Source organism: Trematomus bernacchii, unplaced genomic scaffold (assembly GCF_902827165.1).
Source record: "Trematomus bernacchii unplaced genomic scaffold, fTreBer1.1, whole genome shotgun sequence".
Classification (NCBI taxonomy): domain Eukaryota; kingdom Metazoa; phylum Chordata; class Actinopteri; order Perciformes; family Nototheniidae; genus Trematomus; species Trematomus bernacchii.
Window position 1 is genome coordinate 2,849,071 of NW_022987778.1, and position 14,216 is coordinate 2,863,286.

General features: G+C 40.4%; 2 protein-coding genes across 3 annotated transcripts; both read right to left on the bottom strand.

Annotated features, from left to right (window-relative positions):
* Nucleotides 1-1,606: 1,606 nt before the first annotated feature.
* On the bottom strand, nucleotides 1,607-9,239 carry api5 (apoptosis inhibitor 5). Of its 2 annotated transcripts, none has more exons than XM_034149244.1 (13): nucleotides 8,946-9,239; nucleotides 7,274-7,435; nucleotides 7,048-7,141; nucleotides 6,723-6,788; nucleotides 5,976-6,334; nucleotides 5,682-5,786; nucleotides 5,073-5,162; nucleotides 4,373-4,554; nucleotides 4,135-4,228; nucleotides 3,443-3,499; nucleotides 3,252-3,331; nucleotides 3,039-3,145; nucleotides 1,607-2,198 (listed from the first exon to the last, which is right to left on the bottom strand). In XM_034149244.1, the coding sequence occupies exons 1-13, from the start codon at nucleotides 9,015-9,017 to the stop codon at nucleotides 2,134-2,136; spliced, it is 1,533 nt and encodes a 510-aa protein (XP_034005135.1). In that variant the 5' UTR covers nucleotides 9,018-9,239; the 3' UTR covers nucleotides 1,607-2,133. The 2 variants fall into 2 exon arrangements, with proteins under 2 accessions (XP_034005135.1, XP_034005134.1); XM_034149243.1 differs by having other exon boundaries at nucleotides 3,003-3,145.
* A 728-nt stretch (nucleotides 9,240-9,967) lies between these two features.
* On the bottom strand, nucleotides 9,968-14,061 carry isg20 (interferon stimulated exonuclease gene). The gene is made up of 4 exons (XM_034149303.1): nucleotides 13,999-14,061; nucleotides 12,393-13,065; nucleotides 11,688-11,888; nucleotides 9,968-10,997 (listed from the first exon to the last, which is right to left on the bottom strand). The coding sequence occupies exons 2-4, from the start codon at nucleotides 13,032-13,034 to the stop codon at nucleotides 10,797-10,799; spliced, it is 1,044 nt and encodes a 347-aa protein (XP_034005194.1). The 5' UTR covers nucleotides 13,035-13,065; nucleotides 13,999-14,061; the 3' UTR covers nucleotides 9,968-10,796.
* Nucleotides 14,062-14,216: the final 155 nt, after the last annotated feature.

Here is a 14,216-nt window from a genome sequence, read left to right on the forward strand (position 1 = left end):
GATATATATGGTAATATGTTCCTTTTAATACATTTATCGCACTTCCGTAAGAACAAAGTCAGTCTAAGAAACACTGGTAACTTCCTTCTGCATTTTAAAGAGGACCACCAAAAGGATGCTTTATGTTCATGCACATTCTTAACAAGAGGTACATTATTTATGACAGTGAAGCAGATGTATTTCATACCATTTACTCACTGTAGTGCTCCCCATTATGTTTCATTTGTGTCCACTTGATTGTCTGTTTGTGTTTGTATCATGTTCTGTTGCCTATTAGCGTTTTCTTTTTTTTTAACAAATCGTACGGTGTCCTTTGGTGTCATGAAAGGCGCCTAAAAATAAAATGTATTATTTATTTAGTGTATTTATTAATCGTTATCCTCTTGTGAATCTGTACTGTCCTGTTTATCATTTTCACTATGTTGCTGCTTTAAACTCCTGAATTTCCCCACGGGGATAAATAACGGTCGATGGTATCTTATTTTCAACTTCTCAAAAAATAAATTGGGTATATTTGTTTAAAACTATTCTCAGATGCCTCTCTGTTAAACACTTCCCCTTTAGAAAATTAAGCTCAGCCCTTGCTCCAAAGCATCCCCCTGGACATTTAAAAAACACAAGTCATTATTGCACACAGTGTAGGAACTCAATTTGGCTTTTGATAAGAGTATAAATAACAGTAACACTCAAGGATAATGATTCGTATTGAGGTCAGGTAGGTTTAGTTCGATTAAAGTTGGATACGAACGTTTTCAACGGTCGACTTTCACATCCAATTTGTTCTCCGGATAATCTAGTTTTAACACGGAGAAACTACTGAAAGCATTGAAGGACACACCTGAAAGTAACCCTAACCCTAGCAGCAGGCTCCAGGTTAAATACAGACCTATTGAAAATGACAGCAAATATTAAACTGAGCCAAAACGTTTAAGGTACACTTCACTCCAGTGTTTAGTAATTTAGCATGAAGTTATCACGCATTTATAAAAAGAGGACAGAGTAAGCAGATCCTCCACCACCAGTGTGTCAAATAAAGTTTTCTAAATATGGCAGCAACTATTTATAGCCTGTTTAATTATGGACACCCTGATTCTACTTCAAAGCTAAACCCCCCCCACACACACACACTGGGCTGAGGCGGCACTTTGGTGTATGCGTGTTTTCTGAATGTAGACGTCAGATCGCTAAAATGACCGTCTCCCCACTCGGCTTCAGTAGATATAGATGTGGAAAACAGAAATAAGAGGGAAGACGGGAGGATGGATAGACTATATGATGAACGAGGGGAGGCTGTGGCTCAGTGGGTAGCAAGTTCGAGTCCCACTGCAGTCAGCATGTCGTTGCGTCCCTGGGCAAGACACTTCACCCCAAGTTGCTCCTGTGGGGATTGCCCACAGTACTGAATGTATGGAAGTCGCTTTGGATAAAAGCGTCTAACACATGACATGTAATGTAAAATGAGAGATGGTCAGAGGACTGAATGGGTGGAAATAAAGCCTGGAAAAGGATTTAAACATGCAGAAAGTACATTTGAAGCAGCAGAAGTGTGTGGAGTTGCATCGTTGTCTGGATACCGGACTTAAAACACAAGTCATGAGGACAAAAGTTCATACTTCCATACAAGTTTATGATAAAAATCCAATGAAATCTCATTGATTCATACAAAGTAGCCAATTCAACTTAAGATCTAATAAAAAAAAAAGATTAAATAAAAAGGTAGAAATAAAAGCATTCATCTCAAAACAAGAGGATCTTTAACTTTCCCTACAACAAGCCGACAAAAATATTTATCAGATACAACTTTTCCACAAAAATACACAGAATATTTATTTTTTAAATGAACGGGGGAAAAACATTTAGGTTTACTATAACTATTGCCCAAGAGGATTATGGGGAGTAAATGTTAAAAAGTCTTGGTGTGGGATATTCTGAAGACTGGAAACTGAACCCCAATCAAACAACGACACAGAAACTGGAACTGGGTGTGCGAGTTGGAAAGTGAAAAAGACGTGGAGACCAGTTTAAAAAAAAAAAACAGTAGTGACAAATAGTCCGTCTTGATGCGGAAAAGATCCTGATGTGATGCAGTTCAATGAGCAATATGTACTGTGTGTGTGCGGGGGACGGGGGGTCTCAGTAGGGCCGGCCCCTGTTGCCTCTGAAGCCTCGTCCTCGGCCCCTGAAGCCGCCGCGCTGCTCTGGGGTTACAACAACAAAAAACAACAGGTCAGTATCAACATGTGACAACAACCTGAGCAATGTGAACTATATTTACCTTGGGTAAAAGTAATACATAGTTCTATAATCAAGATCTTTCTATAAAATAAATGGATTGTTTTCCGTTGTTAAAAGATAGGTCTCATCTTTAACAGGTTTCACCAACTCAAATGTAAGACTTTTTAAGACCACTTTGAATAGAATTTAAGACCTATTTCACGGCAAGAAAGTATGAAGGAAAATTGCTATGAAAGAAGAAATACGTCCCATAATTACTTACAAAGTAAATGTATTCACGTTCAACATAAGAACGATGACTGAACATAACAGTACACAGAACTGTGTTAGCCAAAAAGTGTGTGTGTGTGTGAGAGTGACAAGAGCTATAGTCAGAGCTCTGCTGTCTTCATGCTGTTGTATGATTGGTGTTTAGCTACGGTATTTAGCGTCTACAGCACCTCCGCTTTTAGGGTTGACGTACTCAAATGTCACCCGGAGGTCCCCCGGTGTTGTTGCGGGAGCTGCTGCACTAGCTAACGCTGCACTAGCAAAACAAACGCTAATTTGTTTTGCAAAAGGTGCAGCGGGCTTCAAACACGTTCCACTCCGCTTTTCAAGGAAGAACTAAATCAAACTCCCTGTATGTCACAGAGAGTTCCTGTAGCAGTATTAGGTCCAAAAGTAAGAGTGAAATAACCCAATGTGCAGGTGAACATCAAAAGTGAACATGCTGAACCAGTGATGACTAAAACACTAATATCTAAGTGCCATCGAGTGCTCCTCACCATTAGTAAAATTGCCAATGGTGGCGCTGTACTTGCCGCTGGGGGGGTTGTAGATCTGCCGCGCGTCCCTCCGGGGCAGAGGAGAGATCTGCTTCTTTGTGCTGCCGCCGGTGCCCAACTCCTCACCTGAGGGGCGCTTCGGCCTGGAGAAAAACAAAAGACAGGAAGATGAAGTTGATGACGAGCAAACGAGGCAACAAGGAACTGAAACCGTGTGTGGCTTCTGATGCTGAAGAAAGGTCGACTCACGCCGCTGCCTCAGACTTCTGCACCGGTTTCCAGGACAGAGTGACTGAGCTCTTGAATGATGGAGGGTTGTGGAAGAGATCCTGGGAAGAAAAACAAGATATTTAGTGCAAGCTAGATAAAGAAATGTTGATGTGGAACATGTTGAAGCCGAGTGTTACACTGCCACACACGTTAGCCTGAAAATAGCTTACCTTGATGAGGACGTTGATGTTGTTCGTGATCTTGAGGGCCACCACCTTCATTTTGTTCTGATGAGAGAGAGAAGATAAGTTAGTCTAATATATTTTAAAGCAAAAGTCAGTACATCTAGACCAGGGGTGCCCAATACGTCGATCGCAAAGGTAGTGTGGGTATAAAATTGACGTAATGACCAAAAATGAGTTGTATTGTGCCATACGGGTTCATGCAGTTATGCAAGTTACACCAACATAAGGTATACTCAGTATATAAATATATGTTTAGCATTTTTAAATGTAGGTAGATCATTTTGACTTGGTCATTTTAAAAGTAGCTCCCAAGCAGAAAAAGTGTGGGCACCCCTGATCTAGACAGTCGGACTGCAGCGATATGTTCACCAATGGACTAGTCGACTAAAATACATTGATAGCAACTCATTTGATCAGCAAATTATTGTCATAAAATGCTGTTTTCAGCCTCATGTGGGATTTCTTTTTATATCATTTGAACTTATTAGATTGTTTTGGAATGATAAAAAGGACATTTCTCACACTTTTCTTATATTTGAGTAACTAGTAATCACAATAATTGTTCATTGTTAAGTGCAGCCCTTTTGCTCGGTCTATATTCTTGTTAAACTTCATGCATTAGGTTTCCACCCAGACAAAGCAATCAAACATAAGTAAAAAAAAAAATCAGTCGTTACCTCGTCGGTCTTCAGAGCGTCTCCCGTCTTTCCTTGCAGTGCTACTCGCAGCTGTCGGATGTAAACCTGCAGGCCTCTGGCAAAGTACTGTAACCTGTCGAACAAAAAGCACATTCAAAACCGTAAGAAAACCACAAACCCGCTGGACATGCTCAGAATATCCAGACCTCATTTTCCTTTACTAATTAAACCCCTGGAGCTGTTTTGGGGATGTCATGATTTGGCCTCACTCCCTCACCTGATCTTGAAGTCTTTGAGGCTCTCAGCGTCCACTTTTTCGATGAGGAAGTCGGGCAGCTTCTTGCCGAGCTGGTGGAAGCCGAAGAGGAGACACTCCACGTAGCTGAACTGCAGTTTGGGTTCCTCCATCGCTGAGTTCTCCCCGTTCTCCGCCTCATCTGGTGGCAGAGGCATGAACTCCTACACAGACAAACAATACATTTAACACCATGAACGATATATCTTTGTTTTATTTACTTTATAGTCAAACAACTTGGACCACACGTGTTAACAGGAGCAAAGAGATATCAAATACATCAGTGTTTCAAACTCTTTTTCAGTTTTGTACTGCCTTTAAAACATTTGTTTTCACATTTCAAGTAACACCTGACCAGTCCTAAGATTTTGGTAGAAAAATACGTCCATATGAAAGAGATAAAATACAGTGCTGCGCCCTCGATTAATGTTTTACAACAACAATTAAATGCAATGCAATATGACCAAGGAAAGTGAATAAGTCAAAAATAAATGGCAAGAAAATGTATCCTTAGTAGGTCACAGCAGAAAGCACTCAAGAGGATGTGCAACAATATGAATGGACATGTTTAAAGTAGTAACAGCTCGTAATGGATCAGTGGTGAAAAACAGCTAATGTGTGTTTTGATTATGAGGTGTTTCCACTTGTATTCCTCCACGTGTAACAGCATCAGGTCTCTCACCAGCAGCTTGGTGAACAGCATGCTGAGGTTGGGCTCCAGCTTATCCATGTCTCCACAGTATGGACTCATCTCAGCCAGCAGCTTCAGCACCTACACACACACAAACACAGCTTAGCAGATCCCTCACACAGTGTAATGTGCACTGCTAATGAGAAACAGTGTTGTGTGGTGCAGACTAATGACCCATTAACAACATGCAGCGGCTGACACCTCCGACAGGTGGCTGCCACGCTCACTTTGTTCACTACGACCGCTCACCCAATGTCACACATCACAACTGTGGCCATATTTAGTGCCCTCTTTTATTCAAATGGAAATGCATTGAGCCATTGGCAATTCAATATGCAAAGAGGCAACATCATTTGTGATTTAATTGATGAAAATGGAAATGAAATAAACTCCATATTGTCATGTTTTTGAATTAGCAAATTGGCATTGCAGCCCTCAATTCAGTTATAATTTGATTAAAAAACAAGACAAATATGTGTAGAAAGTTAAACCTGGTCTAATCAGTGGTATATAAAAACACATTTTAAATAACTATGGGAATTCACAAGTCTACCTAAATTTGACTCGTGTGCTCAATAAATATATAAAGCCAGGACTCACCTCCAGCTGGATGTCCAGCTCCGGCACGGGACTCGTTAGGGCGCTGAGGTTGGGCAGCACGTGTTCACAGAAGTACGTGATGAAACGTGTAGAGTGGACGTTTTTCTACAGGAGAGGAGAAAACCACGATTATTTCACGCTTTAAATCACAGTAAACTTCTCAATCTTGAGCTTCATGGTCTTCTCGATAAACTGAATGACTTTGGCGAATTGAAGAAGTAACTTTGGGATTGGGCGATTAGCTTAAATGTGTTTTAATACATTAATACTGTAAAGTGAATGTGTGTTACTCACGGAGAAGAGGGGCAGCGCCTGGCGGGTGCACTGCAGGAGGCGGTCCACGAGGTCGGGGTCGGCCGTGTTCAGCGCCTGCTCCAGGAAGGCCTGCTCCACCACCAGCTCCACCAGCTGCTGCCGCCCGTTCACCGTCTGCAGCACCCGCAGGTTGGACACCACGCGCATCAAGAGGACAAACTCCTCCCCCGTCACGTCCTCCAGAACCTTCTTTGTTTCTGCAAAGACGTAGTCCTCCACCTCCTTCGTCATGACCTCCTCTGTCAGGGTCTTCAGTTTGGTGGACAGAAACTTGATGGCCCTTTCCCGAACGATGTCCTCTCCCTGCAGGATCTGAGAGAAGAGACCGCCAAGAGTACCTGGAGGACAACAGAGAGAAGGGGTTGTGTCAATGCAATTTAATAATTAGAAACTCAATGGGATTACACGGGATGCAATAATAATGACATACACAGGAAGTTGGATCCAGTAAACGTGCAGATCTACTGGATAGAATGACACGAGTGACTTAAAACAGTCCAACTAAATCTTTTGTTTCACACGGCCAACAAGTCAACTTTAAAAAAGAACAACATCACAGGTTACAACTAAATATTTAAACAGGTAGAAGGAAGTCCCACTCTGGGATATAATTAGAGCGGAAGAGTAAGAAAGTCATGTTTACCACTGTCGTCTTTAGGCACAGCTCTGAACTGGGCTGAATAATTTAAATGCATACAAGAGCATTAATATGAAAACAACACTCACCTTTAGCATCCATCTTGAAGATAGCAATAAGTGATCCAGTCACTTGGTTGAACTCTGCTGTGTCATCTGAAAGCACAACAAAAAAAATGGTGGATTCTTCAGAAGTTATTCTTGGAAAAAGTATATTTAATATTAGACAATCTGAGCCCAGTTTGCTGTTTGGACTGATAAGATAATCTGATCTCCACAATAGAACATAGCCAAGCATTTAAACAACATGGCTGTATAGTATACACTTTCACTGTGAGGAAGGTTGTATGGAAAAACAAAAACCCAAAAACTGGATATCAAAGTAACTTTAGTGTCTAGCATTAAGCATCCATACCCGTCTGAAGGAGCTGAGTGAGAATATCAGCAACTCTGAGGATGTTTTCTCCAGTCGCAAAACGAGGAAGCTCCTTGATGGCCTGTCGTCGGATCTGGACGAAGACAAGAGCATAGGGAGGATTTTTACGATGGGACTAAAAAAAATACTGAAGTTAAGGGAGGAAAGCCCACACAAACTTTAGTTTACTATGTACCCATGCACACCAGTATTCTTTCAAACTCACCGACACATCCTCATCTTCACAGAGGTCGAGCTGGGCATTGATGGCTGAATCCGCCAGTTCTGGAAAGCTGCTGAAGAACTTGGGAATAAACTGCGCAGCCAGACGCTTTTCCTTCGGGCCGCCCTTCACGCCATCCAAGATGACTTGGTAGGCATCTTTGTGCTGCAGAGGAAAAGACACATCACTAAACATGTACAGGATAACAACTCGTATGAAACTCCAGTTATAATACGATCCAATTCCTAGATAGTGACTGTAGTCCAGGTATAACTGTAACTGTAGTGAATACAGCTGACCCCAAAACCAGCGGGTGTTACTGAAGACATTTGGGGTATCTCTGAGTATCAGCCCACCAGGTTATGTAGAAACCCCCAATGTGCAGTGAGGTGAGTGACCTGAAACTATTTTAAAAGGGCAGATTGAAGACAGTCTGCTGTAGCGTGATAATCACGTGATGCATCTATGCAGGATTTGACTAAATATTTTAGCAGTCGTGACCTCCTAATCTCGTGAAAACATTCTTTGAAAAACAACCCGTGTGGTAGCATTCAATCTTTAAATGGGAGACTGTAACTTTATTTTTAAATTTACAAACAGGGGCTGTGTGGTTTGAAAAAGGCATACCTCGAGACTTATAACAAAGATGCTATTTGCTAAATCTTAGCGTCTGTCTCATCGATTTTGACCAATGTTTTTCAATCAGTCTCTTTTCAGGCCATCTAATAAAGCACACTACAAAGTGAACCCCCCCTTTACCCGTAGCTCAGTGAGGTTATCAGTTCAATAACTAGAAGATATCTCACAAGACAATGGAGACGATTTTAATGCGTAGGTAGGCAGGGTAGTTTTGGATATATTACAGTCACACAACAAACAACAATTAACCTGCGTGCCTCTGTTTTAGAGAGTAATCCAACTTGCAGAACTGGCAAAAAAAACCTGCATGACTACTGACATATGAACCATTGGATCTGTGCATAACAATGAACTTATATTTGAATGGAAATACATGATTTTCCCAGGAGTGTTTCGGTGTAACAAATCCAGATTCACTGTCTTGCTGGAAATGCAATATAACAACATAATCATAATAAAGATGCCCTGATTCAGTGTAAATTAAAATGTGCTCAATGTTAATTAAATCATCGTTTGGTTAAACAATAATATAATTGTAGTTATACAAGAATTACAACATTTGTTAAAATACAATAAAATTAAAATAAAAAAGTTAAAAGCAAATATTTACATATATAGTATAATGTGTATTCTTAGATACTCTTGTCAATATGTATTTTCTACAATGAATATATATTTATTTGCTTTTAATATTTATTTAAATTTGTTCTATTTTTAGGAAATGTTGCAATATCGTACTGTATCAAAAATGCTACTGTGACAAAACCATTTCCCAACTTGGGATAAATAATAGATATATCTATCTATCTTGAATAAAATATAATGTTAATATTTACTATTAGTCGAGTTGTATCCTAAGGGTCGCCATTGCATTAGCACGGTCACTACGTTAGCCTAGCCACAGTTAGCATACCACGCACACAACAATGTTATGTAGCTTACAGCGAACAGTTAACGTTAAATAAGCTAATGTGAGGAACCAACCCACAAATCAATTCAACTAGGTTTTAAAACACACATTGTAAGCGTTAATTACCTGGCTGAGGTCGTCCTTAGCGTCAGCCAGGACCCCGTAGCTCCGATAGAGATCCTCGATAGTGACCGCCATCAGCGTGCGTCCTGCAGCAGAAAAAGATAAAAAACTAACAAGGAAACCACTCTCTGGTCCCTTTAGCTCCGATTCAGGGGAGGGTAGCACAAAGGACGCTGTACTACCGGGATATATGTTCTTAGGAAAGGGGATGGTGAGAGGAAATGTCGAGAAGCCCGTGAATGAATAACCCCAGCAGTCTATCTTCCCGCAATCTCAAGCTAATGTGCTACGGAACAATGAGCAGAGCGCATGCGCAGATGTAGCAAGTAGCGTGGAGGATGGCAACACATGTGACCACTTGTGTGCGCAGAAATGGTGCGCAGTAGAACTATTGATTTGTTTTGTTTAATTCAAAAATATGAACATGAAATCAACCGCTCACGCCGCGTGTTCACACTCACAGATACAGTGAAAACAATAGATACAACACAAAGTAAAATGTACAATGAATTCAAATTAGTTTTATTTCTCGTATATATTTATATTGCATTGTTTGAGGAACCTGTGACCCAAGGTTTTCATTACACAAGATTGAAGTCAAAGATTCAAAGGTTTAATTCTCATACAAAACTACTGTGTAATTATGTATTAATCAGGTATTTATTCAATGTATCCGTAGCTGTGCATGACATTATACCTTTGAACTTAAATACTAATTCAAATTGATCAAATACACCATTAATACACTATTAATTTGATTGCCTTCATGTTTTCTACATGTTACCATTTTGCTGTGGATTTGCAGGTACTAAGCATGGTTAGGAATCAGCACATCTCTCCCTATGGATGTGGAATTTTTGCCATGAATATAAATTACTGCAGAAAAAACGTTATTCTATCACCTTTAAAATATATAGAAATGTCTTTATAGGAAGCAAGCAAAGTACTGTGGATTAAAAATGTGTATAAGTTACCTTAATTAGGACATCAGAAAGAATTAATTAATCACTCCAAATCAGTCAACAAACAATATCAATATATTTATATATTATAGTTTCCATAGAGTTGTCACATTCACTCATTAAAAGCAAATATTTAATTTGAACAGGGTGCATTTTTATTGGGACATTTAAGAGCAAATACCAGTGAGAAGTAAAGATATAACATCATTACATTTCACATTTGGTAAGATATAAAACCTTTAAGGCCACATGTACATGGAGGTAACTGCAACAATTTAAACAGGACAATAGTTTGAACTACTTTTTTAAATGTGTTAATCTTTTGCCTTTAACCATGTAAAACATTCCTTTTTGAAAAAGCTGCAACTTTCCACATTTCAAACTTCTCAAGATTATAGTCATTTAAAAAACCAGCTCAATTGAAAAATACTTTTGGCAGTATGTGTCAGTTCCATGTCTTATTAATAGTTAAATGTTACATTTCAAGTAAGAGCAAATACTGTTTTAAAACTCTTCATATCATAAGTTAATAAGCCCAAACTTTAAGAGTACCAACATTTGTCCCCCAATAAACACCATTCAACCTGTCACAACAAACAACTCTATGGTAAATATAGCACAGCAAATACATGCTCTTAGGAACTCCAATTGTGTTTAACAGTCATAAGTTAGCATTCTCATTCAGGTGATAAAGTACTATCCCCACGAGTGATATATGTAGATCATCCTTTTCAGTTTTTAGAACCATTTAGCATCAATTTGAATCCATACTCCATTTACTGTGAATCATTTTTAATTCACATTATTTATAGTTATCTGAATCTGCTCTGATGACTGTACATCACCATCTGTTGAGGTATGTCCCACTACACATGTCATAAATACTGTCCCCTCATTGGCTGTCAGCTATGACATCACCAGGCCAGTACTCGTCCTTCATGTAGTGGTTTGAGGCGGCGAAGCTGGGTTCTTGTGGAGCGTCGTCGCCCCTCAGCTTGTTCTGCAGCTCCTGCTCCCACTCGCCCTCCACCAGCTTGTAGAGGTCGAGGGAGGCGAGCGCGTCCTCCACCGAGCAGTGACCCCGCTTCCCCACCTGGACAGGAAACACACACCGGGTCAGCATTGAAGACCTATCTTTTTACATTGGCTTTTGTTTCTACTTGTGTGTGATGTGTTCTGTTCTCATGTTTGTTCCTCTCAGGACTCCACGTGGTCTGTGTTTTGTTTTTATGTTAACCTTAAGTTTCTGCCTCATGTTGTATTCATGTTTCTGTGGTCTTCATTTTAACCTTTGTTCTTTCTTGTGAAGCACTTTGTGAATTCTATTTCTGTGAAAGGTGCTATACTAAATAAACGTATTATTATTATTATAAAACGGAGCAAACAGCTTTTCATTCTGGAAACAGACTTTAAAATCACAAAACCATAATGTAGTATCGTCCATTTTCTCAAAGAAGTAACTATTTAAAAACATCTGCAATGTCTCCTACTCTCCAAATCCAACAAAAGGCAGTCACAGGGCCAAGCGGCCATTTTTCTCAACTTAGTTTAGGTGTCCGTCTAACAGGTTTTTAACAGAAACCAAATTAGCTGCAGTTTTGACCCTCTCCAAATTGAAGGGATCGTGTCATGGGGACTTGTGATACTTTAATGAAAACCTTTTTTATCAGTAAGTGTACAGTATGTGGACAATCTAATTTGAATGGACAAAACAATGGGCCAAACTTTTTTACTGAAATAAATTCCCATATTTACAGCACATTAAGTCTGAAAAAATGCTCACCTGTATCTTCCGGTCTAGCAGCTTACTGGCCAAGATTTTGAGGGAAGAGCAGCGTTCTCGGGGGAATCCGGCCAGCCGGCTAAGGTAGCGCGTCGTGCACGTGTCTCTGACCATGTGACCTGGGAGGACCGTATCCAACACCTCAAAGTCGTTGTAGATGGCGTGGCCGACCACCACTTTGCCCTCAAGAATACTGAGGATCTACAAGAGAGAAGCAAGTGGAAAGGAAGATCATTATTTACCTTCCATTACAATCTTTCTAAGTCAATAACCTGAGCACTTTACCCAACCTTTTATACATGTTTACTCACTGCCTAAGGTGACCTATTCATTATATCCTTAGTATCACAAGTGTAGGAAACAAAAATGCTTATTTTGCCACTGCTTCTGGCAATTTTCACATGGGTGTGGTTTATTTGTATTTAAGTCACCTGTTGGATGCCAGTTTTATGGATGACAAAAAGGGTGAACTGCTCTGAGGAGACACTTAGGGAATAAACCACTAGTTCTCAGAGGGAATAAACCACTTGTTCTCAGAGGGAATACACCACTTGTTCTCAGAGGGAATACACCACTTGTTCTCAGAGGGAATAAACCACTTGTTCTCAGAGGGAATAAACCACTTGTTCTCAGAGGGAATAAACCACTTGTTCTCAGAGGGAATACACCACTTGTTCTCAGATCTAAAAGTAAAGCGGGCCTCACCTCCTCCCTGGCCTGATCGAAGGGCACGGCGTTGTACAGGTGATGCCTCCGGATGCCGCTCCAGCGCGTCCTGTAGTCTGTGACGGGATGACACGGCCGCACATATTTATCATACAACACGTTCCCGTGATAGTCCAGGACGCTGCAGCGGGCCAGTGCACTGCAGCGCCCGCCGGGCCCCGTTCCGACCATCTCACAGTCCAACGCCACTACTGTGGTGGAGCCGGATCCGAGGCAAGGTGAGCTTCGTCCGCTGGCTGGAGGACTCGCTTCAGAGGAGAAACCACTGTCCACCTCCCAGCTGTCTCTCAAGGATTTGTCCACATTGTTGTGCTCGGAGAGGCCAGCTTCAGATGCAGCAGTGCTCCTATTGTCAGAGTCCAGAGTGCTTTGATTTTCCTGGTTTGCATTGGTTGATTTAGTTTTTTTAAGCAGTTTATCTGTGTCGTCCGGTGTGTGTTCGGTTTGGTTCTCCATTGCTTTCCTCTTCACGTTGGAAGCTATTAAATTCTGCTGCCATGTTTTCCTGGCTCTTGCGTTGTCCATGGCACGAAGCAGCAGGGATTTCTTACACAAATATCTGTAATTGCTGAAAAGCCCCTGTGAGCCCCCTTTATTCTTTTTGGAAGACTGCGCCATCATCAACAAATCGAACCGTCCTTACAGTCATTTTCTGAAGAAGTAAAAACACAACACTCTATTATTATCTTGTGAGGACAGCATACAGTACAACAGTGTATATTACTTACTTATGAATAAAACAGACTCACAATAAGATGAATTACAATGCAGATTCATGTTTTAAAACTCCTTTGTGTTACATTCAGTTCTCATGAGATTTTGAAGATGTGGCCATTGATGTGGCAGGTGATTGACAGGAACAAATGACAAAAGGCCAAATATGGAGTAATAAGACTAATTTTCTTTTGCATTGGCTCATGAATTTAACTGACAAATAAGATAATCAATACAAACAACTCTAGCAAAGTTAAATATGAAAGTGTGGTGAATGTCAGGAGTATTATTCCAAGATATTCCGCTGGAGATAATGCCACATGCTGTTACATGTGCTACCAAACTCTATTCACATTTCGACAGCTTAAAGCCTCGCCTGAAAATGAAATTATTCCTTTTAAGACAGTTGTAAACATAGCATACACCAAACTAGTAAAGCTGTAAGTACCATCCACCACATACAGCACTTGTTTACTAAAAATGCTTCTCCACAGGCCGACTATGATGGGCTGCAGCGATCAACATGTGACCAAACCATGTTTTTTTAAAAGCTTACTACCATTTACAGAGACCTGCTTAATGAGTTGTAATAAAGCCGAATTGACCACTGACCAATAGAGGTTCAGAATGAGCAGGGAAGTGTGTTTTATGCTGTGTTTATATTTGTTGGTAGCTCAAACCAACTATAAATGACAGATTTTTCGACAGAGTTTGGTGTCAGTTCTGCATAGCTTACGCCACGTCAAACAACAAGACGATAAACCTCGATTAATGTCACGCAAGATTAATGTGAGAGGTTAACTAGTTGACTCAAATCACAGGAGTAACGTTACGACATGACATTTTTATATTATATAATCATTTACATTACCTTTTGAGGTAGCACGTGTACAGTCTGAACGATGCCTGGACATGTTTCTTCTTCTTCTTCTTCTTCTTCTCTTGAAATAAACGGCGTAGCGTAAACAGCGTCATGATGTATACCGCCACCTGCTGTACAGGAGTGAGTACTACCACAGTATTTTAACCCATATCTTTCACCTACCCTCCAGCACAAGAGATGTCTTATTTAAAATGTCTTATTTAAAG